The sequence below is a fragment of the Trachurus japonicus genome, chromosome 8 (genome assembly GCF_045865225.1).
Source record: "Trachurus japonicus isolate A0001 chromosome 8, Traja_1.0".
NCBI lineage: Eukaryota > Metazoa > Chordata > Actinopteri > Carangiformes > Carangidae > Trachurus > Trachurus japonicus.
Window position 1 is genome coordinate 13222753 of NC_140914.1, and position 25282 is coordinate 13248034.

General features: G+C 42.8%; 1 protein-coding gene across 1 annotated transcript in view; it reads left to right on the forward strand.

Annotated features, from left to right (window-relative positions):
* col5a3a (collagen, type V, alpha 3a) overlaps positions 1-24697 on the forward strand; it is a 46571-nt gene extending 21874 nt beyond the window's left edge. The window contains exons 17-67 of the mRNA XM_085783949.1: positions 50-103; positions 770-823; positions 1063-1116; positions 1659-1703; positions 2961-3014; positions 3204-3248; positions 3707-3760; positions 3958-4002; positions 4391-4444; positions 5344-5388; positions 5764-5817; positions 6362-6406; positions 6544-6597; positions 6692-6799; positions 7284-7337; positions 7684-7737; positions 7854-7898; positions 8105-8158; positions 8487-8531; positions 8707-8760; positions 8894-8947; positions 9259-9312; positions 9432-9539; positions 9859-9948; positions 10208-10261; positions 10453-10560; positions 10900-11007; positions 11110-11163; positions 11367-11420; positions 11512-11619; positions 11752-11805; positions 14976-15029; positions 16560-16613; positions 16768-16821; positions 16933-17040; positions 17134-17187; positions 17287-17340; positions 17733-17786; positions 17908-17961; positions 18073-18180; positions 18293-18346; positions 18512-18565; positions 18652-18759; positions 18850-18903; positions 19542-19577; positions 20038-20091; positions 20193-20493; positions 20629-20741; positions 20896-20964; positions 21959-22192; positions 22409-24697. Coding sequence (XP_085640075.1) covers positions 50-103; positions 770-823; positions 1063-1116; positions 1659-1703; positions 2961-3014; positions 3204-3248; positions 3707-3760; positions 3958-4002; positions 4391-4444; positions 5344-5388; positions 5764-5817; positions 6362-6406; positions 6544-6597; positions 6692-6799; positions 7284-7337; positions 7684-7737; positions 7854-7898; positions 8105-8158; positions 8487-8531; positions 8707-8760; positions 8894-8947; positions 9259-9312; positions 9432-9539; positions 9859-9948; positions 10208-10261; positions 10453-10560; positions 10900-11007; positions 11110-11163; positions 11367-11420; positions 11512-11619; positions 11752-11805; positions 14976-15029; positions 16560-16613; positions 16768-16821; positions 16933-17040; positions 17134-17187; positions 17287-17340; positions 17733-17786; positions 17908-17961; positions 18073-18180; positions 18293-18346; positions 18512-18565; positions 18652-18759; positions 18850-18903; positions 19542-19577; positions 20038-20091; positions 20193-20493; positions 20629-20741; positions 20896-20964; positions 21959-22192; positions 22409-22555 — 3735 coding nt within the window. The 3' untranslated portion in view covers positions 22556-24697. The remainder of the gene's footprint in view (positions 1-49; positions 104-769; positions 824-1062; positions 1117-1658; positions 1704-2960; positions 3015-3203; positions 3249-3706; positions 3761-3957; positions 4003-4390; positions 4445-5343; positions 5389-5763; positions 5818-6361; positions 6407-6543; positions 6598-6691; positions 6800-7283; positions 7338-7683; positions 7738-7853; positions 7899-8104; positions 8159-8486; positions 8532-8706; positions 8761-8893; positions 8948-9258; positions 9313-9431; positions 9540-9858; positions 9949-10207; positions 10262-10452; positions 10561-10899; positions 11008-11109; positions 11164-11366; positions 11421-11511; positions 11620-11751; positions 11806-14975; positions 15030-16559; positions 16614-16767; positions 16822-16932; positions 17041-17133; positions 17188-17286; positions 17341-17732; positions 17787-17907; positions 17962-18072; positions 18181-18292; positions 18347-18511; positions 18566-18651; positions 18760-18849; positions 18904-19541; positions 19578-20037; positions 20092-20192; positions 20494-20628; positions 20742-20895; positions 20965-21958; positions 22193-22408) is intronic.
* Positions 24698-25282: the final 585 nt, after the last annotated feature.

Consider the following 25282-nt stretch of genomic DNA (forward strand, 5'->3'; position numbering starts at 1 on the left):
TGTACATATAAAGCAACATCCTGTTTTAACTGGATTGTGCATCTCGTAGGGGCGGGCAGGAGTGGACGGGGGTCGTGGAGCTCCAGGTGAAACTGGCACTAAGGTAAGCTTTTTTAGAGCTATCACTGCACTGCAATGCAGTAGTGATAATCTCATCTAAACGAGCTGCACAGAGAACTCACGGATTTTGTACACCAACACAGTATTATCATCTTTGCTGCATATTTGGGTACTATTTTGTTTTACTATTTGTCTTAAAGCTACATTGGAAGCTGTTGGACAATTTAGTAACTCTCTCTCTCTCTGTATATATACTGTATAGATATAGCTAATACTGGTGTTGAGTTTCCTTGCATCCAGTTTTTCTTTTCCATGAACTCAGCAATATCACACATGTCTGGGCAGCAAGGCTTTGCACGATAACAAACTATCTCCACTTGCAAGTGTAAGCCTTTAGGTATCAAGCAGCCCTCAGCTTATTATATGTATTGACAATGAGGCAACTCAATACCTAACAGCTGCAGGAAGAACTTAGTAAATAAATCAGGCTCCCCTGATGCCGGTCTGACAGAACAGCAGAGTCTTTATCAGTCAAAGCAGCATTTTAGCAGACCTACAGCTAATCTGAAAGCTTCCTCTCGCTGACACACACTCGGAGCAGATGGGAGGCTCTCTGCCAGGGGAGACTTTCACTACAATTCTGCTAATGTTTACACATTATCGTATGTGTGCGTGTTTCAGGGTTTAATGCCTCTCTATTACTTCTCAGGGTGACAGGGGCTTTGACGGCCTGCCAGGTCTCCCAGGAAACAAGGGACACAGAGTAAGTTTGATTCGGTAACTTGACATTGTCACTGTATTTATTTAGTCCTTCAGACACTAACAGGCTAAAGTGGCACGCATGAGCACGTTACACACCATACAGCAGATGTTTATTTGCATATTATGATCATGATGATTATTGTGATTTCTGTGATGACGGTGTGCATTAAAAACTGCTCTGCTATAAACAGAACAGTCCTAAATAACTTGAAGCTTGCAGCTAATGCTTTTATCTTGTAGGGGGACAGAGGAAAGCCTGGTCCTCATGGGCCTGTTGGAGAGTCAGGAGAAAAGGTGAGTGCTGGGTACCTTCTAAAATCGACTTGTAACAACGAATGCCTAGAGCAGTTCTTTGTTTTGCTTCATTTTTCCATCAAGCAAGGTTAAAAGGGAAATCCTTTCCAGATCAACGAATCAATTCTACAAACCATTTAAATGGTAAAGCATCGGAGATCAAAGTGGGCTTCACTGAAATGAAGTCATAAACTCCTGAATTTTTAATTCAGCTATGCTGGCCTGAGTTCATTCAGTATCAAGGTTTGCTAAAGAAATTAAAACCAGGCAGTGCAACCCTGACATTGAATTGAAAATATGAAAGATAGAGGCTCTGTCAAGATCGTATCTATCCATACAGGCAGGCGGGTGAAGTTTGAGAGAGCGGACTATTAGTCCTTGTTCAAAGATATTTGAGCCTTATCTGTCAGGCAGTGAATTTCTTTAATGAGCCATTTTCACAGATTATGTCTGCGGGATATAAATTCATCCACACCTGGGGTTGACTCAGAGAGGTGCATGAGATTTATGTGTTGAATCTGTTTCCTTCTTTGTTATTCTAGGGATCTGATGGACCTGTGGGGCCAAGAGGGCAGCCAGGCGAACCTGTGAGTAACTGCACCTGGAAGAGTATAATATTCCCCTCACATCACAGCACACCTCTATGTTAAAACATGCCATGGTTATTGTGTCTTTACATTAAAATGACTTAATGTAGAAGCTGCATTTTCAAGTCTTTGCTTTGGCTTCTCAGAAATGCACAATTTTTTGTAGAGCAGACTCACAGGAACAAGTGATTTCCACAGTAAACCCTGAGGGGGTTGTAGGGGATCACAGGATTTAGCCTTAGCAGAGGTTTTAGGCAAAATCTTAAAGGAGAACTTATAGAAATGCTCTACAATAGAAACAACATTTTACAATATGCAACAATTACAAAAAAACAGTACAGACAAACCTTATTAATGCAGCACTGCCAGGGTGTTCAGTCATACATTAGCAGAGAAAAGGCCACCAGTAAAAGGCGTAGGGCTTCGCTTTGAAAACAAAACAGTGGCAGAGCATGCAAGTGAATTCACATTCTGTCAAAAAGTAACTTTGGATCAGTGAGAGACCATGAAGATCTGAAGAGCACCGCTGAAGAACCTGTCATTTTTTTCAGTGTGTTCTTTTCAGAGCACACTGGATGATTGGTTATGACTCACACTCCATCTTTCTCCCAGTTGGTGAGGTTGGAGCTCAGCAGGGCTCTGTCCCACCAAATGGATCACCCAGCGCAGGGAAATAGAGTGCCATAAGACACGTTAAGGAAGCTGTGTTAAACTACAAAGACACAGGAAGAGACGCGTGTTGGTTGTTTTGATGAGGAGTAGGCAGTGATGAGGAAAGTGAGAGAGCAAGAGACGAACTGAAGACAGAAATTTGGTCGGTGGTGAATGAGATAAAAGAGATGGAGACAGGGAAGAGGAAAAAGGGAGATTCGGAGAGGGAAGAGATAAAATCCTGGCCTGAATGATTATATTTCCATATCAATCACTTCCCAGGAGATCACAGATGTGGCTTTGGAACAGGTGGCTTGGCCAGCCTACAAAGAGGGAGGCTGACAAAAACAGAGCACACAAACACATTCGCGCAAGCACAGCCTAGCACAGTCTCTGTGGCTAGCACATACAAAACCAGATGCGCACACACACACACACACACACACACGGATGGACACACACGCTAAAATATATTATCCATCCATGTCTGTGTTTCACTCTCTCTCTGTCTCTCTACTTCTGATGTATGATTTAGTATTCCACGCTCATCACGGCTCATCATGCATGCAGGTTAGCTGCTGACTATTTGCTGTGTTTTGTCTCCAGGGTACTCGGGGTCTTGTTGGGCCAAGGGGGCCACCTGGCCCACCTGGCCAACCGGTAAGTCAACATCGCCTTGATTACAAGATCAGAGCTATTCAGTCTCTTCAACTCTATAAAAGCCCCCTCCTAGGTGCACGGAATCATCAATATGCCACTGAATATAAACAGGGAAACTATTGAACTGAGTCAAACTTTGACGGATCATCCAGTGTTTTCTAACATGGTGTTTTTTTGTGCATTTTTCAGGGTATTCAAGGAACTGATGGAGCACAGGGGCAAAAGGGCAATCTGGTCAGTGCTGGCACCTTTATTAACAAATTACCCCATAAATGTCACTATATAACACTGATGACCATAATACAGAGGTTCCTGAGATTTACTGCATGGTGGACCAGTTTCACGTGACGTGTGTGTGCACATAGTGTGATCACAAATAATAAATATATGACAGTTAATAATGACTGGCTGCATGGTGAGTGATCATGTCAGCTCATCCTTGCCGTGTGGCCAACAATGCCATGGCACAGGGGATCCAGGACTTCTGCTATAATATACAGTATGTTCAGATAGTTTTCAGTGAAAGTGAGTATGTGAGCTACTGTTCTTTGAAAGTGATCTCGGCCATAAAGACATCAGCTGGAGTGGATTAGTCTGGCCTTCTAATGAACCTGGTAACCAGTCATGTGATGATGAGCCTACGACAAAGGTCGTGCTGAGTGTGTGTGATTACCAGTGTTTCTCGTTCTCAGGGTCCAGCTGGAGAGATCGGGCCGCCGGGTCAACAGGGAAATCCAGGAGTACAGGTGCTGCCGTACAAAGAAGACTTAATCGCATTTTAAGTTTTACAGCATGTCAGCAGTCTAATCCAACCTGCCATCTCAAGACATCCACACATACTGCTGATTCTGACACATACGCACACACACAAGCAAAACCTCAACTCCCATCCTTTTCCTATTCTTGTGACACCTAACCTGATTGATGCTTTGTTCTGGTCCAGGGCTTGCCTGGTCCTCAGGGTCCCATTGGACTGCCAGGAGAGAAGGTAGGTAGCATGTCTCTCACTTAATTTCAGAATTAAAGCTGTGACCTTGTGACCTCTGTCATCACATACCCAAGGGAGGCTGGCTGAGCAAGACAGTACAACCCAGCCACTTCTGGCTCCCATTTAGACAAGATAAGGCCAGACAGGAAATCAATACACAAGATACACACACACACGCTGGCGTACCAGACAGGAGGACCGGCCTTGACCGGTGTACTTCGTGAGGCTAGACTGATGAACGAAATAAAAACTGCACTTAGTCATAAATACAACATGTTTGGGAGAGGAGTAGCAAAGTGGTAAATGTGGTCTCTTAGGGATGAGAAGAGGTGTTCTGTCATAGCTGAAGCTTTGCTTAAGTATTCATACCTGTCTCCTTCCCATACAGGGTCCCCAGGGGAAACAAGGCATGCTGGGACTACCAGGCATTGATGGGCCTCCTGTAAGTACACAAATGCATACATTAGTGCAAAACCACAGTCACATGCATGCATCAACACACACCCTGCCTCTGCACGTCCAGCATCTAGAAAAAGTCTCAGATTACTTTGAGATTTATGGACCCCACTCTACATAAACATACAGATAGTGCCACTGAATGCAAATGACAACTAAGCTGCATCAATTGATTTACTAGAAAGTCTGCACTTCATTCAAGAAATGGATTTTGGCAACTGTAGTTCATTATTCCAACGTTTTGAACAAAATAGGTAAAATATATACTCATTTATCACAATATACAAGCAAAACCTCATAGCTACCACATAATAAAAGCAAGAAGCCAAGGCACTGGTGACTGAGTATGCAACTGTACTTTCAATTCCATCACTTGATGCTATATAAAATGCAACTAAATTGTTACGCACATGCTTATGTGTACACATATATTATCCATATAAAATAGAACCCAGGAAGTGTGTCTAGTGTAGCCAAGAGGATGACATTTGCCAACTGGTATTTTCTGTCATCTGCCACTAGGGGAGCACTGGAGTCGTTTCTGGAAGTGATCCAAAGCTGGTTGACATTTAAAAAAAAAAAAAGAAAAGAAAGAAAGGAAAAATCTTCTTAGAGTCTGGCTTTTCTCATCTCCCAGAATTAATTTCAGATTGCAGTCAGACAAATCTGAATGACTTCACTTAATCTTTCTTGTATTGCTCTGCAAAGCATTATGACACACAATGGTATTTTTTATGGTGCTTCACTCTGAATGCCATCAGGGTTTTCCTTCCTCTTCACTGGTTGGGCACATTCAGGAATTTCAGTCAAGGCAGCAACACAATAGTGATTTATTTGCAACAGAGCTAAGTCAATTTGATTCATGTTTTTTTTTTTTTGCTTCAGGGTCACCCCGGAAGAGAGGGCCCCCCAGGAGAGAAAGGAATTCAAGTGGGTAACTGAATATCTGAGGCTTGTCTTTTATAGTGTCATAGCAAGAGGTTGAGATGCAGCCTCGTGTGCTCTTTCTTGCAATCTGTTGTAACTATTCACTCGCTTGTTGGGTTACAATAAGGCTCTCTCTCATCATTATAATCATTGTGTTCCTACGATGTCATCATCTTTATTGTACAAGAGCGGCGGCCCATTAAAGTCAGCAGCATGAACTCATCAGCATCATCTGCCTTTTCTCTTTCTTTCTTTTCTGACAATTAAGGATATGGTACAGTGACTGAGTGCATTGCTCAGTCATATCTGGACAGAGAATTATATTGTTTCTGGCTGCAAAAACTGAATAATACTGTTGTTTTTTGTGCTCTCATGTAGGGCTTACTAGGCGCTCAGGGGCCTGTTGGGTACCCAGGGACCCGAGGAGTCAAGGTGAGACATAAAGGCATCATGATCTCACGTGTAACGTCCACTTAGATATCTATTCCCTCACGCATTTTGTTCGGCTTGTACGTGTCTGCCTGTGATGGACAAGCTGTTTGAGTCCATGACTGACAGGTGACAGGTGGAGGGAAAGCAATGCGCTTCTCAAGGGGACTGCTAACAACGGAGCGAGGAACGTTTGACGGAGAGGAGGAACATCACAGTCAGACAGAGCAGAGCTGTGTGCATTAGCACCGCAGTGCACTCCATTTCAACTTCAAGTCTGCTTCTGAGATTGAGAAATGACAGTGAAGTTGGGATGTCGCATTCTGCCTGCTGTTTGCTTTTGTCACATGGTTACGGGGAATTCTGGCTTTGTCGAGCATGACATGAGTGTAGGGTTGGTAATTGCTCAACAGAGCATGTAAGGTCAAGAGAAAAATCAATACATACTAATTAATCATTTCAGTTTTAAGATGAGGCATCTCTGGAACTCCAGTGAATACCAGAGTATTTTCTTCATATTTTCTTTTTTTTTTTCCCTTTTTCACAGGGGGCAGATGGAGTTAGGGGTCTGAAGGGGAGCAAAGGAGAAAAGGTGAGTGAAAAATCTGGTGTCTCTTGTTCTGCTGCTTGTCAAGCTGACTGAGGATACGTAATGGAGTGCAAAACAATCATGTCATTCACAATTAAAGCAAACTTCATTAGACATCACCTTTTGTCACTGCATTACAGGGAGAAGATGGCTTCCCTGGGTTTAAAGGTGATATGGGCATCAAGGGAGACCGGGTGAGAGCGTCCTCTAATCACCTCTGCACAATTTCCTGGTAGTTACTCTCCATCAGAGTGGAGATAAAATATATCACTCTCATTTGGATTTCAGGGGGATAATGGAGCTCCGGGTGGACGTGGAGAGGACGGACCAGAGGGGGCAAAAGGTCAAGGAGGACTCATAGGAGATGCAGGCCCTCTTGGGATCGCTGGCGAGAAGGTACTATTTTTAAAGATTAAATTTACATTGCAAGACAAGGTTAGGACAAAAAAGAAAGGGATAGGGAGATTATTAGGTGGACTGCAAATTATAAGAAAAATCTTATCTAAAGCTACTTTATCCTGCTACATCCATGATAGTCTGAGGAAGAACCATTACTTTTTCGTTTCTCAGTTTCCAATCGTGACAAAAATATCTTATAGATGAAGTGGAATAATGAACATATGGATGTTAATGCAACAACATTTGTGAGATCTTCATAAAGCAAAACTGCCACTGAGCCAGTGTGTATATTTAAGCATTTAATCATATTTTCATCACTATGTAAATTAATGTAGAGATATCCCTTCTGTATTACCACATACATAGTCAGCAGTGTGTCATAAAAAATCTTAATCAAATACTTTTCATGCAAATTTTTTCTTTTCTAACATTTCCCTGGTTTATTTCTCACTCCCCGCTCTTTCTCCCGCTCCCCCTGTAGGGTAAACTTGGCGTGCCTGGATTGCCAGGATATCCGGGAAGACAGGGTTCTAAGGTGATTAAGCATTGATGAGCTATTATGATCAGTTATATCATGTGTCCTCTGGTTCCTTTATCAGAGCTTTAACCAGCAAGATGTGTGTCTTTGACTGGACTGTTTCCTGTCTGATTAAAAATAAAGGATGATAAATGGCTTATTAAAAAAGGCTATTTTATTAATAGTTCATTAGCGACATCAATTCATTACATGTTGATTAATGGTGTATTTAAGACTGTGTTGGGCTCATGGATTAGATTTGCTTTAATTTGATACAGTAGTTAATTATACGTTAATGAGACATTGGGGGTGATGTGTGATGAATGAAAGGCTGAGGCTGATTAACCTCTGTGTGTGTCTCCAGGGATCGCTCGGCTTCCCTGGTATGGCAGGGGCCCCCGGAGAGAAAGGACGAAGGGTGAGGACTGTGCTGACATTTTAATCCACATCACTTTCTGACTTCCATGTAAACTTTTCTCTGCAGGAGCTGTTGTAAAACTGAGTGATAAATAACTGTCGACCTCTACATTGCAGGGTCCAGCTGGTCAGCAAGGACCTGTTGGCCAGAGAGGTCCTAATGTGAGTGCAGAGTACAGTATGGGTGCCGTGCCTATGCAGCATTTTTTTTTTTTTTTCCAATGTGCAAACCTGTTTTTGCTCTAATGAGACACCATTTCTTGTTTACAACTTGTGGGAGTGTTGCATCACTGCAGTGTTTCCATATAACCACACGTCTTGCCTTCCACCTCCATGTGCTAATCAGGCTGTTGTTTGTTTTCCAATAGGGAGCCCGGGGGGGAAGAGGAGTAAATGGGCCTGGTGGAAAGCCCGGAGAAAAGGTGAGACCAGGCTGACACACAGACACACACCCAGACAACAAACACTCGTGTGCATGCAGTTACACATACATAAACACGCACCTGGCTTCCTCATTAAGTATTAATGAATGCGGCGACCAGGTTGGAGCTGGTTGTTGCTGTTCACTTCTGGATGACAGGCCATCTGGTGCAGTGAGAAGTCTCTGTCTGAAAGGGGATGCTCCAGTTTACACTCTCACCCACGAAGGCCATCTTGGGAGAGCTAAAGATTTGTTGTCAGGCAGAAAGCTATCAACAGTAACTGTGTAACTGTGTTTTTTATTGGTCTTATGTCTTGTCCACCTCGTAGGGTTCTTCTGGACAAGATGGTCCTCCAGGATCCCCTGGAGAACAGGTAATCTTCAGAGGCTCAGATAACCCTGCACATAAATGAGGCCATAGATATAAAGCCTGAAAAACTATTCTGGTATCACAAATACAGTCTCATAAATCATTACAGGACAAGCAGCAGAAAATACGATCTGGGGTTTTGGTTCAGAGTTGTGATAATCTCTGTTATTACTTTCTAGGGTCCCGGAGGAGCACAAGGAAGACACGGTGAACCAGGACCTAGAGGGCCTAATGTGAGTGGACATGCACTGTGCAGTTGTTTGCCCTGTGTTTTCATGTTACCAATTTGTTTGTTGTAAATTTTATGCTCACCTTTGTTCAACTTAATTTCAACTCAGTGATGTAAGCAAAATGTGTCCTTTTCAGGGTCAGCCTGGAAAAGATGGGATACCAGGTCATCCAGGCCAGAGAGGGGAACCAGTGAGTCACCTTTACTCTCAATAAAGCTACACAGTTTGTATAGAGCATTTTCCTCTAGGGGTTGCACACCCCAGCATTAAGTAAAGTCCATCTGATTGATTGAGGTACCTCTTTGTGTTCACACAACATAGAAGTCAAGAGTTATGACTTGAGCATTGAATTATTTAAGTTCCTTTCAGAGTGCAGGCTAAGAGGCCCGAACTACACGTAGTAAAACAACCTGCCCTACCCACAATCCTCAGATTCTACCTACTGCCTCTCTTTTCACCTCTTCATTCATAGTCACCAGGTTCACTTGTCTCATTCTTCAGGGCTTCCAAGGCAAGAATGGCCTCCCTGGACCCACAGGTGTTGTAGGACCACAGGTAGGAAGATTACCCCATTGTATATTGGTTGATCCGAAAGCAAACAGCTGCCTGTTTCAGACAGCATGTGTTTAAATAACTGTAATGTGATGTTTGTCGTCTGCTTTGGTTGCATCAAGGGCAAATCTGGTGAGACAGGTCCAACCGGAGACAGAGGCCATCCAGGTTCACCAGGACCACCGGGTGAGCATGGTTTACCGGGAGTTGCCGGAAAAGAAGGCGCCAAGGTGAGTGGTTTTCATCATAATGTCAGGATCATAATCACTTACCAGCATCACCTTATTACTGTTATATTAGATAAAACCCAAGGACTCTCTCAGCACTGCCTGAATATCTTATCTTGCCGGTCTCATCCTATCCTCTAATTTGCTAATAAATAAGAAAGGAAACCTTGCTGCGTTGAGTGTATTATAGCTCATAAAAGATAAATGTTCCTACTTGGTGTGACTCGCTGGTTGCTGTGATTTATGAGCACATAAGGAGCCTGCTGTCTGCTGGCTACTTTCCTGATATCTAATCACATATGTGTGTCTGTGTGGTTTCCAGGGAGACCCAGGTCCACCAGGAGCCTCAGGAAAAAGTGGCCCTGCTGGGCTCCAAGGCTTCAGAGGGAGCCGAGGGACCCCTGGTGCAATGGTGATTCACAATTACACAGATTTCATATCCTCACCCTAGTTCACTGTCCACGTCAGAGTCTCCTGAAGATTATAATTAGATCGTAAATCAAACTTCAATTGAAAATCACAAGAGCATACCAATTACATAAGAACTTACGCAAACTGAAACTGTTGGACAGGTTCAACCAAAGCAACTGTAAGCCACTGTAATTCACTGATCATAAATCTTGTTATGAATGTGGTCACTTGATGGTGAAGGCTGGTGTCTGTCTTTCCAGGGTCCTGCAGGTCTGAAGGGAGGCGAGGGTCTACCTGGTGTGGCAGGAGCTATTGTAAGTCTGATCTTATTAAACCGTCTCCCATCCCATCCCCTGGTCTCTATTCAGCTGCTATGTGATATAGGATGCTAGGGCATACGAAGCAGCAGGCTGTTTCCATGGTGATCAGTGATCGTGACCACCACATTAAATCAAAGACTGAATCATGTGACATACTCACCTCTCCGTCTCCTCTTATTCTACAGGGTGCTACTGGAGAAAGGGGTCCCTCTGGGTCGGCTGGAGCCATCGGGCAGCCAGGACGGCCCGGTGGTGTGGGTCCTGCTGGGCCGATGGGAGAGAAAGGCGAGCCAGTAAGATTTGGAACATTGCTAATTTTATTTCTTCGACAACAGTTTCCATTAACACATTGTCGGCCGTCAGCACCCACCACTGGGTAATAGACGACATGAGCTCTCGTGTCTTAATGTGTGATCATGAGACAAGAAAGCAGCAGAGAGGTGCAGTAAGATGAGACACAGAGAGCAATACAGAGGGTGAAATATGAATGTGATCAAGCCTGCTTTTTTGGGGTGCGAGTCTCCATCCTGGTGTGATACATTAATCAAAGTGTCATGCTGCCGTATGAAGATAATAAGTATTTTAGCAGTTGCTAGATCTAAATGTGTGCTTTTGTACCATCTGTTCCTCAGGGAGAAAAAGGGCCTGTGGGACCAGCTGGGCATGATGGGGAAATGGGACCTTTGGGGCTGCCGGGGGCTGCAGGACCTGCTGGGCCTCCTGGAGAGGACGGAGACAAGGTATTGACACTTGATAATTAGCATGCACATCTGTAAATCACTGTTTATTTGACTATTTTTTGACAAATCCTTCCTTGTGTATTTCTGCATTCATCTCTATAGGGAGAGACGGGAGGACCAGGACAGAAAGGCAGTAAAGGAGACAAAGGAGAATCTGTGAGTTTGAATTTCGAGTGCTAATGTCACATTATTACTTTGCATCACCAGGAGGTAGAACTCGACTGGCTTATAATTGGTTTGGAGTAGCTCATTCTAATAATTTTGGCTGCAGAGTGCATTCTCTGGTGGAATGAGCAGATGGTTTTAATCATGTCTCTCCTCCAGTGAAAGTGTAGTGAACTGTCCCTCTGCTTTTGTAGGGACCCCCAGGACCTGTTGGAAGTCAAGGACCTGTGGGACCGCCTGGACTGCCAGTATGCATCACATTAAAGCATATTATCATATTATAAGTTGGCTATGGTTTGTGCAGTGTTAACAATGGTTATGTGTCTGTGTATGTTTCAGGGTTCAGATGGTGAGCCAGGTCCTCGCGGACAGCATGGCATGAACGGTGCGAAAGGAGATGAAGGACATCGGGGATTTAAGGGGGCAACTGGTCCTCCTGGACTACAGGTAAATGCTGGTGTTAAATCGGGACTTAACTGCATCTCCTGGGGTCACCTCTGACTTGACATTCATTCGTTAGCTTGTATCAGTTTCCATGTCATGTCTCAGACTGCTCGCTCACCATGTCTGCATTTGCAGGGAATGCCAGGACCACCAGGAGAGAAAGGAGAGAGTGGGCATGTTGGCTCAATGGTGAGTCCTGCTCAGCAATCTCAGCACATACAGCACTCATCACACATCAAGCCTGTTCGAAACACCACCTCCCTCACATTTTGCACTTTGCTTCACGATTATCATGACTTTGACCATGTGTATTATTAGGACACTCCTCAGTCCAGTCATTGTGTATGATTAAATTGATAACTAGAGAATAATACTGGCGGTGTTCCCCATGATGCTCTAGGCTCAAAACCTCACTGTTTATAAATAAGTGAAAATTGGAGCCCTGCAGTGTGCAATTTATTTATTTGCTGTTTTGTTGTTGTTGTTAGTTTGCATTTTAGCTCAGCACCTGCCCTGCCTCTACTTTGTGTTTAGATTGATGTCACAAGGTGCAGGTTTCACTTGTGCATAACTGCACATGACAATTATATTCAAGCACCAAACAAATACTTGTTTACTAGTGATACACAGACTACTGTTACAGAATAATGCAGTAAAAATTAAAAAAAAAAAAAAAAAAAAGGTAAACTTACTATAAAAATCACCCCTACACTGATAAAATGTTGATACCCCGTTAGAGGAACAATTAATTAGTATGAATGTTAGTATGCTACTATAGATGGAATAGATAATGCAGCCTCAAACAGAGAATTGGCAATCCTATTGTACTATACAATGCATTTCATACCTCATACTTAAAATGAGGACACTCATTTTCTTAACTTAATAATGAGTCAGTATTACATCTGAATTATACATTATACTGTAGGTAGCCTAACATTATGTGTAATTACATTATTGTGTAGGTTCAAGGTATCAGCAGCCTATGAACTATAGCTGGTACACAGACGACCCACCACAGCTCATTAAACTTTAATTAGTGCCACCTATTTAGTTTGTTAGCACCAGCTGTGCTGATCCTGCTGCTGTTGGTCAAACTCATGAAAGAACCTTTCCCTCTGCCGATAATCATTAGTGTTTACCGCCCTCAAACTCTAGGCAGTGGTCTTGAGTGGAGCTCGGCTCCATCATTAGTTTCAATGATGCTTAGCCCTGTGTTTGCTCTTACATCAATCAAATGCACAAAAGCTGAGTCATTTAGATCAGTCTGTTGTACTCCCTGACTCTATGAGCTTAGGGCTGTGCTTTTCTATTGTGCTGGCCTTGACAACACTGAAAGTCTCACCTGTTGGGCAACTGAGGCAACTTTGTTGTTTGCTAAGAATATGTCTTTCTCAAAGCAGATAATTTGACAACAGAAAATCTGACAGTAGTTATGGTTCTTCTATTCAAATCTAAATCAAATGAGGCTATTATTAATAATGATTCATATAGTAAAGACAAATCACAATCATGTCCTAATGACACTGTGCGACACAGCTTTGTGTGGTGATGATGCGTTTGACCAGCAATGAACAGCTCTAATAGCTACATGTAACTATCCTTAGCGGTTAACTTCATGCAAACCTGTCAATTCACATATTGTTTTTAATCTAAAAGAAAGATTATAATTAAATTATTTATACTCTAATACTGTCAAGTTACATAGTGATGGGTGTTGATGCTAGACTGGTCTATTGTGGAGGTGAGCCACAGCCCCCATAAGGGCTAACTCTAATAATAACAGGATCTGTGTGTGAAACACAAGAGATATACTATAGCACATAACTAAATTACTATAAATGACTTATTTGTGTAATAGTACTGAAACATATTATTATTATCATCATCATCATCTGCACCTGTACTGTATATGTATAAGAGTGTGTGGTATGTATAAAAAGTCATATTGACAGTTGAGTTGTAGATGTTGTATTTATTTAGATTACTGGTCCTCAGACAAAAAAATAATAATTAAATTCTCGTATAGTGAATAAATGTATGTTTGTATGAAATTAATCAATCATATTACTATGGAATATTGGAAAATGCTGTGGTATTATTCTGGTGGTGAAAGAATACAACCATGGGTTAAAAACTTATTTATCTCTCTGTTAGCTTAAAATAATAGATCAACAATGTTGGTGAAAAGAATGAAAAACCTTCAGACCTGTTAAACCATTCAACCCTCTAACATCCTCAAGTCATCTTTTCCCTGTGTGATGGATTTTCAAGGCTGAGAGTGAAAGACAAAATAGACCATGACTTCATGTGCAAAAAAGACAAGGCCAGAAACTGAAGAGGTGGTCCTGTGTGTGAGAGGAAGAAAAAGATGAAAAAGAGAAAGAGAGTGACAGAAAGGAGGCAGTGGAGCAATGGAGTGGAAGGAAGAGGTGGGGGCACTGATTGTGAGCAGGAAGACGGTGTGACAGCTGCTAATCAGATTAGCCTCAGCCTTGGCTGTCTAATGAGCATCCTCCTTTGTGACAGTCATCTCACAACGCTGTCAACCATGAACACACGCTCAACAAGATTCTCTATAGCCTCTCTTCTCACAGTCAGATTAGGGAGGGGATGCATCAAAATGGAACTAAAACAAAAGAGAAAGGGAGAGACAGAGGGAGAGAGAGAAATAGAGAGACACACAGAGAGAAAGATGCTGTGGACTCAGTGGGGAAGTTTCATTCATGTGTGAGCGTCGCGGATCACAAAATTCTCCCCTCTAATGCTCAAGTATCTCTCCGCCAGAAGGATATGCGTTTCCTCTAGTCCCACACAGTCTCTCTCTGGGCAGATTGTCTGTCTTTCTGTCTCAGTGTCTTTACAACACAAGACTCCCTCCAAGACTTCAGAGTGATTCAGAGCACAGCTCCACATCTACTCAACTGAAACTGAAGCCGAGCACAGTTAGGATTAATTGCTTGGCGCTCTCTTGAGCTGCACAGAAGACTCAAATCACATGCCGTCACTGTGGTTGAAAGAATATGGTCTTGCACATCACAGACTAGAGGTTTTCTTATTAATAAGAGAGAGGGGGAAGGTGGGAAATATTGAGAAAGAATCAGAGCCTGTGTCATATTGAGGGTAATGACCTGTCTGGACGTCTTCATCATGTCACTACGATAATGATCATAGATACTGGGGCCATTACATAAGCAATCCACCATGGGCTGACTTCTAACTCTCATTTAATTTCGGAGGCACCAGCCAACCCCTTGCTCAAATTCAGTTTGTATCTCTGTGTGTATTTTATTAATGCTGTATATCCTTCTTGTCTGTACTGAGATTCTAATAAAAACATTTCATTTCTCTCTCCGCAGGGACCCCCAGGACAGCATGGCCCACGAGGCCCTCAGGGCCCCATCGGTGGAGAGGTAGACAGCAGAAACATTTTTTTATGCCATTGTTTTTATCACATATTTGGGTTTCGATGTGCGCAAGATGACTTTAGTAATATATGATGGAGGAGAATACTCTCTACACAAAGAGAGACAGAATTCTGTTACAGTTTATTTCAACAAGCTGTTCATGTGCATCTTTGCAACACAGCTAAATATTCCTTTGTGTTTTGTTTAAAACCTAATTTCTAGCAAAAACATTTCAATAAGACATGCACAGACTTCACAATAAGTGTTAAATTAATTGAAACAATAGATGCACAAGCATGGTCTAGTTCATTTGGTAATTGTGATTATCATAATCAGCATTACCAAATATTATAAGTGGTGGTCTCATAATGAATAAATGTGCATACATTTTCATAACTTTTGTCTATGGGATCTACGTCCTGCATTTTTAAGATAATTCACAGAGGTCTACTTAATTCTAGGTTGGTTCTTTTTTATCATCATATTTTTTTTATCTACTTTATGTACATTTTAATTCCATATACAGTACTGTGTATACATAGAGTTTTGATATTTTTAAGTGATGGCAGATTCGTCCTTTTGTGAGTTATACAGAAAACATGATGGTGAATTGTCTTCGGACTCTAGAAGACTCTAATTCAAGTTGCAGCCTTATCGAAAGTTCAAACCAAACAGTAGCTGATCCTCACACACACCACAGATGCTTATGTTTTCCAGCCCCTCATTTCTACATATACGGTCTACCGCAGACCCTCCTCTGCGTTTGAAACTTGAATTATTAAAGAGTATTAGGATATAATCCCTAGGAGAGAGTTATATTTACTGCTCTATGAATCATTAAGATGTATTAGACATCATCCCTGAGAGGCAGTTATATTTACCTCTAGTAATGGCCGTCTCTCTGCAGCCTCGCATACCAGTCAATTATTCAGCAGCGAGTTGCAGAAAGCTGTGTGAGCCGTGGTAGTGCTTCATCACAGGAAGCATGGGAATGCAGCGGTGCAAGAGATGGTGGGATCCATAAATGGACTGATACAGGAAAAGTGGAAAAGAGGGGGCAAAATGGGGGCTGAATGGCATGTGAGGAAAGTAGCTGCCAGCAGGAGTTCGGTAGCAGTGTGTGGCTGTACTCGGCTCTCATGTTTGTACAATCTACTGAAGACAAGCTTTTACTGGGTTAGTCTCGAGTCACAAAGCACAATACACTGACATGACATGCAAGCACACTAACACGCATACTCGTACACATGCACAAACAAACAAACCAACTTATGAGGGAGGGGAAAGGCCCCCCTGCTGTGTGACTCTCACACACACTATCCTCATACAGTAGCAAACTTGACACTCACACTATTTATCCTAGTGTTGTGATAAATCTAGTGTTTAGCGTTCTGTTAGCAAAACTGCTGACAAACGTAAATGAATGAATGAATAAATAAATAAATACTGCACCAAGAACTTGATTTTCAAGAATCAAATGAATATTTAAAACCTGCCCTCATTTTATAATGTTCTCCCTTTCTCCTCCTGCTGCAGGGTGCACCTGGAATGACCGGTGGAGTCGGTCAGCCTGGACGCGTTGGAGAGAAGGTCAGCATTCCCCATCAGCGACTACTGTACGCCATGTGTGTCCGTGCAGATACAGTAGCATGCTGGTGGTTTGTGAATATGGGCTTGCATGCTAATGTGTGTTTGTGTTTGTGTGTGTGTATCGTGGCTTTACTGAATGTCTCCTCTCTGCCAGGGTGAGGACGGCGAGGCTGGAGACCCTGGATCAGTCGGAGAGACCGGCCCCGCCGTGAGTCACGTTACCACCATCACTCCTTACTGGCTTGCTCAATGTCATCCCTTCTTTGCCTTACTTTCCTTGCCCTTTCAATGATTGCCGTCTCATTTGCTGGTGTCCTAGGGTGGTAAAGGCGATGTGGGGGAGAAGGGTGATGCTGGTCCTCCTGGTGCAGCTGGGCCCCCAGGACCCAGAGGAACACCAGGCGAGGATGGATCCAAAGGCAACCTTGTGAGTCGTACTCACTGGTTTAGTGTCTTTTTCTTGCTCTGATTGTCAGGTCAGTCTGTTAATGTCATGCATATAATTTATTTTTGCCAATAGGGCCCAATTGGATTCCCAGGAGATTCAGGACCCCCTGGAGAAGCCGGCGCCAATGTGAGCATTATTGTTACAATTATTAGTAATTATTAGTAGTATTTGTCATACATTTTTTGTGTTAATGTCCCTTGTATGATGATATTTCTTCCACTTCAGGGAGTGGATGGAGGACCAGGGCCTAAGGGAGACCATGGAGAATCTGGCAAAGCAGTAAGCAGTGTTTTTTTTTTTTTTCAAACTATCTCTTGTACTGGGGCGTCGCGTGGCGTAGTGGTTAGAGCGGGCGCCCCATGTATAGAGGCACAGTCCTCGCTGCGGTCGGCCCCGGTTCGAGTCCCGCGTCGGGCGCCATTTGCTGCATGTCATCCCCCCTCTCTCTGCCTCCCCATTTCCTGTCTGTCTCAACTGTACTATCTATAAAGGCATAAAAGCCCAAAAAATATACTTAAAAAAAAAAAAAAACTATCTCTTGTACTGTATGCTTAGCTTAAGTTTTTTTTTCTTTGATATAGTGAAAGTCTTCATTTCTGTGGTTGGGCTTTATGTGTTTGTGACTGCATGAAAAGTCGACTCTGTTTTCATTTTCCATTTTTCTTCTTCAGGGACCCCCAGGAGCCTCTGGAGAGCCAGGTCCTGCGGGACCTCCTGGACGGAGGGTAAGATTAGTGTATTGTATACTCTGTGGATGTATTTATGCATATGTATGTGCCTGCATGTGTGTTTGCGTTTGGTTAACAACTTGTCATCATCTTACAAGACTGTATTTATCTACCTCAGGGTCATGTTGGTGCTGCTGGGAAAGAAGGGAAGCAAGGCATGAAGGGAGCCAAGGTAAGGATGAAAACTGCTGCACCGCCTGAAAATGTGGACTTTCAATAAAATCTTTCTGATCTATTTTGCTTCTAATGACTTCCTGTCTGGCGGTCTCCCGTTTTTCTGTAGGGGACAATTGGAACCCCAGGTCCAGTGGGTAAGACAGGCCCTGTAGGACCCCAAGGACATCCAGGGAGGTCTGGCCCAGAAGGGCTTCGAGGCATCCCGGGTCCTGCGGTCAGTATGCACCAACAACGATTTTAACAATAGGAGATCTTTTTTGTGTTGATGTTAACGTTTAATAATGTTTTGGCATACTCCAATCTCTATTTCCTGTGTTAATTTACAGGGGGAACAAGGTTTAACTGGACCATCAGGACAAACTGGACCTCCAGGACCAATAGTAAGATCCTGATGTTATTATATTTCCCTTGAGCATACCAAATGAAAGGGGGATTGGTACATTAATAATGATAAATTTAAACCAAACACGACCAAACAGGATTTTTACATATATAGACTCTACAGACCTTATGTGACCAACTAATGCCTCTGGCATCATTAACAGGGACCACCAGGACTTCTAGGACTAAAAGGAGACCCTGGAAATAAGGGAGATAAAGTGAGTGTTTAGCCTTTAACATAGAGAACACTGAACTGGTGTAAATCCCGTGAAACAATGCTAATGAACCATATCTCTATCTACAGGGACACGGTGGGTTGATCGGTCTAATTGGGCCCCCAGGAGAAGCTGGTGAGAAGGGAGACAGAGGCCTGCCAGGGAACCAGGGTACACAAGGGTCGAAAGGAGACACGGTACATATAATTGCAACATGATGCCTCTCATACGTGTATGTAGACAGAATATTTGCTTCACTAGCAACATGTTTTTGTTGTCACTTCTAGGGTGTGGTCGGCTCACATGGTCCCACTGGTCCTCCAGGACCACCAGGACTGTCAGTAAGTGACAAAGCTGTTACAAATATATCTCTGCCTCCGATCCATTATGTTTCCAGTTAGCATTCGTGTTATGTTCTTTAATTTTCAACACAAGACAAGCTCAGTCACAGTATACGAATACTTTATAGGAATGTTTTCATCCCCACTTTTGATTTGAGAAGATAAACATGGACATTATTGCCGTCTTGGATGAAATAAAGAAAATATGCTCCTCACGTGGAGTGTTGAAACCTGTTATTTGATGTTATCTGTGTAGATTTGTGTCATTGCTACACTTAAAGTGAAATTGCTGAACTTACTGTTCATATCTGCAGCATCTTGTGAATGCAGATGTAAATGCCATTTATATCAGGTATCAACCTTGTAGTCTAGTGACTAAAAAACAAGCAGAATAAATATGTTGAGGAAAGAATGCAAGAAAGTAATGAAGCTTGTAGATAAAGTCTCTGAGTTAAAACTTAATTATTACCATGTAGAGATATAGTCACGAAGTAGTGAGAGTTCAGAGTTTATCCACAACCTGTTGCTAAGCAGGTGTTAAATTTCAGTGAAGAGCTGAAGACTATTTTTACAACTAATTAAGCTTTAAGAAGTTCTATATGTTCTTGTTTTTTTTACTGTTTACTCTTGACTGACAGGGTGCAGCTGGTGAGAAAGGATCGAAGGGTAATTTGGTGAGTACAGTAGTCAGTCAGTCTTATTTATAGTTCGTCTCTCCGGTGCTCAGGCCATAGTTTGGTCTGCAGCTGCTGGGAGCATATGCTGGGGAAGAGAGAAAAAGTGTTTGTTGGCCAAAGTGTTGCATGCTTCATAATCATAATGCTCTACTGTGTTTACTGCATGTCTTTGGAACTAAAAGCCTGCTGTACAGCCACTCTTGCCTTGTGTGTGATTTTTCCATCGGGTCGCTTTTAATAGGATTTGGTTCTGGTGTGTGTGATGTTATGAAAACCACTATAGTGTGTCTTGAGAGCCAAGGCTTTGACCGCAGAGTGCTGATGCACAAAGCTGGATAATCCTATAAAGCAGAAGCCATATCTGCCTGGATAAAGCCGGGGGTTTAGCCAAGTGGTGTGAGAGAGGCTGCAGGTGAGGCATGATTGACACAAAGTTTTGTCCTCTTCCACTCTACAGGGTGTCGTTGGTCCCAGAGGAGATACAGGCCCTGCTGGCCCCCCAGGACTCCCCGTGAGTACATCCAATGATCCGCATCACGGCCTTCTCAGTGCCAGCTTCATGCCCTTTCTTTTCCCTTTCACCTCTTGCTCACCTCTCTGTGCTTCCTTCAGGGACCCCCAGCAACCATGGTTGAGCCCCTTCCCATCAGGGAGGGCAGGAGGAAGAGACGGAGGCACTCTGATCGGGCAGGGGGAGCAGCTCCAGCCAGGGAAGAGGATGTGGATCTGGACATGGAGGAGTTTCTCCAGGGAGATCAGCCTCTGGAGGACGCTGAGGGAATGGAGGAAGTCTTTGCTACCCTCTCTTCCATGAAAACCGAAGTAGAGTTGATGAGGAGGCCTCTGGGAACCTTCGAGAGCCCTGCCCGGACCTGCAAAGAGTTGATGATGGTTCAACCTGATTTCAAAGATGGTTAGCATCTTGATGCCTATATTCACCCACAAACGGACACATGTCAGAGATACACACATCCAGCTTCACACTGTCAATTTGTTTTATTAACATCTGGTGCTGGATTGATGGATGTCCCGTGTGTGCACTTTGTAGGAGACTACTGGATAGATCCTAACCAGGGCTGTAACCGGGACTCCATTAAGGTCTTCTGTAACTTCACAGCCGATGGAGAAACCTGTCTCTACCCTGACAACAAGATTGAGATGGCAAGTTTCCAATGTCATTCTGTCAGCCTTTACAAAGCCGACCTCATCACATTGCATCAGAGCACAAATAACTCTTCATATCCCTTGAGCCTAATTCTTTTTTTTTTTTTTTTTTGACAACATCCTCCCTCCCTCTCTCCCTCTGTGTGTCTAGGTGAAATTAGCAGCGTGGAACAAAGAGAAGCCAGGAAGCTGGTACAGCCAGTACAGGAGAGGCAAGCAGGTAAAAAAAAAAAAACAACTAAACATCAAACCTAACCTCCTACTATTCATTTCAGCTGCATGGCTCCACATGCCTGACAGTCTTTTTCAGCTGCCTAATTGAGAGTGTTTGAGTGATATTACTGTATATAACCGACATGGATATACTGGCATGCACATGTGTCTGTATCCCCATCTTTTTTCCTTATTTGCATATTTGCTGAGTGAACTAGTTGGTATTAATTCTTTAGCCTATGTGGAAGGAGAGGGCAGATTTGGCATTGGCAGCCGCTGTTTTAAACAGTGACACACACAGAGATATTGGCAGGTCTGTCTCACTGACTAGTATTCATGAGGAGCATGCTTGGAGCAGTGGCTTTTCATGCGCACCTGATCAGAGGTCTCGTAACCCTCTCAGATAATCACAGAGCTGCCAGCACAACTGCAATTCGCTGGATTTCTCACAGAGTGCTTGGATTTACTTGTTTTTTTCCCACCTGTAATTTCCTAACTTTCTGGAACACAGGAAGATGTGATGGAAAAAGCCAAATGTTTCTGATGCAGATAACAAGCTCAGACATGTTTTTCTGTGGATTCACCTCTTGTTTTCTAGGGAAAATATCAAGTAACATATAGAAGATAGCACATGTATGTTTGCAGCAGTAGTCCATGGTCATAGCTAAATAATAAAGCAGATACCTTAAAGAAAATCATCAAAGAGTGGAAAAATAAATGAATAAAAAATAGGTATATACAGACTCCTATGCACAGTGAGGCTGTATATAACAGCCATGGTCTGTGAGCTCTGTTATCCCCATCATATTCATCATAAAACCTCAGTCTCTCCAAATGTAACATTAGCCTTCCTCCCATATTTACTGGCAGAAGAAAGGACACTTGTACAGTAGCTCCACTCACCTCTTGTTATTGTGTTTTCCCTCACTCAAGGTAACACATACATTTTAACATCCTCTACCATGGTCACGCTCTAATGTTTGTGTATTTGTTTCATCCAGTTCTCCTACAATGACAGGGATGGGAACCCTGTGCATGTAGTTCAGCTGACCTTCCTGAAGCTACTGAGCGCCACGGCCAAACAGAGCTTCACCTACACCTGCCAGAACTCAGCAGGGTGGTTTGACAGCGCCGCCCGTTCCTACGAGCGTGCCATCCGCTTCCGGGGTAGCAATGATGAGGAGCTGACGCAAGCCAAAACACCTTTTATCAGTGCAGCATATGATGGATGCCAGGTCAGTAGTGGGGACATGCCACATTGCCACAGGCAGAGACTAATAAGAATGAACCTTAATGAAGTTTATTAGTTGTGTTGCTCTTGTTGGCTGGTACTTGATTCAGCGAATGGGCTGTCATCAAATCACAGACTTGAACAGGGATTAAGTCCAGAGTGGAGAGAGTTAGATGAATTAGGCTGAGCAAATTCTAATTGCTGGCTTTTCCTCTTTCAGTTCCGCAAAGGTCAGGAGAAGACTGTTCTGGAGATCGACTCCCCCTCTGCAGAGCTGCTCCCCATTATAGACGTGGCTGCAGTCGACTTTGGCAGCAACAACCAGAAGTTTGGATTCCAAGTTGGACGAGTATGCTTCAATGGTTAACATCTTGCCAGCGATGAACAAACGAACAAACAATAAAAGACCTGCACAGCGAGATTTCAGTTACAGAAAACTGGACTTTTACCACTGCCCCAATCAATATTTATTACATTATGTTACTGTATGTGGTGGGTTTGTGGTATATTATTTAAGACCCTTCAGCAGCCAATGAAGTAGGTTCTATGGCTTTACAGCAGCAATAAGAAGAATGGCAAGAAAGAGGACATGAAAGAGTGGGCACAAAGCACATTTACCAAAGGGAAATATTCCAGTTAGATATATTTAAATGTTTTTTTTTTGTTTTTTTTACTGACTGTGCTCAAATTGATCCTCAAGAAATACAAGGACCACACCACTTGGCAATGACCACTTATACGAGACGGATCTGTCGGATTCGTGATTCTGTGGTATGGGTTGGTTAAGTGGGGACTTCTCAGATCATGGACGAGCTAGTTGCTACCTAATGTTTTACAAAAAGACTGAGACTGAATAAATCAGAGACGTCGTCATACTCATTTGCATGCTCAGATTTCACTATAATGACAATTGCATAGCAGCTGTGAACTAGCCTAGCATATTAATTTCACAGAAGCGCCATAATTAATTTCCTGTGTGCAGGAATGATAAATTGTCCTTTTTACCCTTCAACTGCAGTTTTTTGCAGTGAATTACCTTGATTAGTATTCAATAGGTGTAGCTAGTTACTGAACCCGACACTTACTTGAATGAATAAGGTTGTTTCCTGCATTGGACTGCTTCCCTCTATGGGCTTGATAATAAGCTTTTTGAGTCCCCCCATGTTTCCACTGACGACAGTTTTGTATGTGTCAGACTAACATCCGTTCTACTCTGGTTTGTCTTTGCTTGGACATACCTCAGAAACTAGAATGGAGATGTTTCAGGGCAAGAATTAAGAGCATGCTAATTAAAATGTTCTCTGTTCTCTAGTCTTAAATGCAGTCCTTTATACCAAGAGATGTTTTACACTCCAGCTCTTGAAAGCATTTTAGATTTGCTGACATATCAATGTTTTCACTTTTTTTTGCCCTGCTCAAAAGGATTTTGTTTCTCTGTTTTGTTCATATGTTGAAATTTGGAGCAGCATGTGTTGCTGTTCTTTTGACATGATTTGCTCTTTCAGTGGTGCTAAAAGATGATTCTGTGATTTTTGTGTCACTATGTTTGTGTGTCTCTGTGGGCAGGATTATAGGACTAGGGAGAAAGGGGTTATTGCTCTTTCAGCAGCACCAAACACCCCCAGAACTGGGAGACGCAGCCTGCCGTGTTGTTGTTTTTTTTTGTTTTTGCACATCTTATGGCTGATTGTGTCAATTTCACAGAGGCCAGTGAAAGGAGGTTTGGGACAGTTCAGAGCAATGTGGTTGATCGCTTGAAAGGGAAAACCAGCTCTTCAAATCAAATCAAATTGACACTCTGCTGGCTCAAGTGATTTTAGAGGATAAATCAGCATCTACATATACAGTACAGACATCTTTCCCTGAGCTAGAAATTACATCAAGAACACCAGAGTTGCAGTTATGCTGTAATATTTTTTTGATAAGTTGATCCTGTGCAAATGTTGCTCCTAGATATCTTTTTCAAATATTTTTTTTTGTACTGTAGAGCTCCCAGTAAAATTCACATACCAATAAGATTACTCTAATTAAAATTCTCATGTCGGTGGAGCCGCTACAGAGTGACTGTGTTCGTACAGGCTGTCTCTGCATTTTTGGTTTATTCTTCTCTTTTTCAAATTATCAAATAGAGCTGCAAAATATTACAGAAATTACATGTGTATGTGAATTCTATTTTATGGTTCATTTTCCCTCCAGCAAATGAAATTTGTTAATGCTCTGTTCACCTCCTCCAACTCAAACGGTAGACTGTGTACCCAGCAAGTGTAATTTTGCAATTCACTCCAACTGTTGGATTTGTTTCCACAGCATTTATACATTCCAGTGATTAACTCCCCTCCTCTGGTCCCCATCCTGCGTTGCCCCTCCTGTGTATAGTGTTTGTTGTACTAATTTTATATACTGTACAGTTATTCTGAGGACTTTATGAGCAATAACCTGTTGCCTGAATGAAAAACAAAAAATGCATTTGTTCAAAATTGATGTGCGAATAAAAACAAACAAGAAATCATTCACTTTTCTTTTCCCTCTCCGAACTCCCACAGGTGGGTTAGGAGATAATCCTGGAGAGCACGTGGCTGTCTGCGATGTCCAGTCAGCGTTTAATAGGCAAACAAGGCTCTTCATTACCAACCAGTCTGCGACATTCACTCAACAAGCTCGCAATCAGCATCCCCACACAACTGATGTTATCAAGTCTGATTTGCTCCCCAGTTCATTTATTTCAATTAGGCCTGTTTCAGACCTCGAGAGGGGGGAGGGTGGGGAGGAGGCAGAGGAAAAGGAAGGATGGAGGGATGGATATTGAAAACAACAGAGAAGGTCAGTAATAAAATGGCTGCAGATAAGAAGCAGCAGTGGGGGGAGATTTGGACATTTTTCCTGGCTGTAGCGTGAGCAGTGCTGATTTATATTTATGTGAGACAGAGAAAAAGAAATAGCAAATGGCCCCGTGACAACTGTTTACCTCTGTCAGACTTGGTGTCTTAACTATTTCATCACATCCCCTCACATAAGTCTTTCTCTTTGCTTTGCTGTCTGCGTTCTTATTTCTCTTACAACCACAAAAACACCACACTGTCATGCGCACATACAC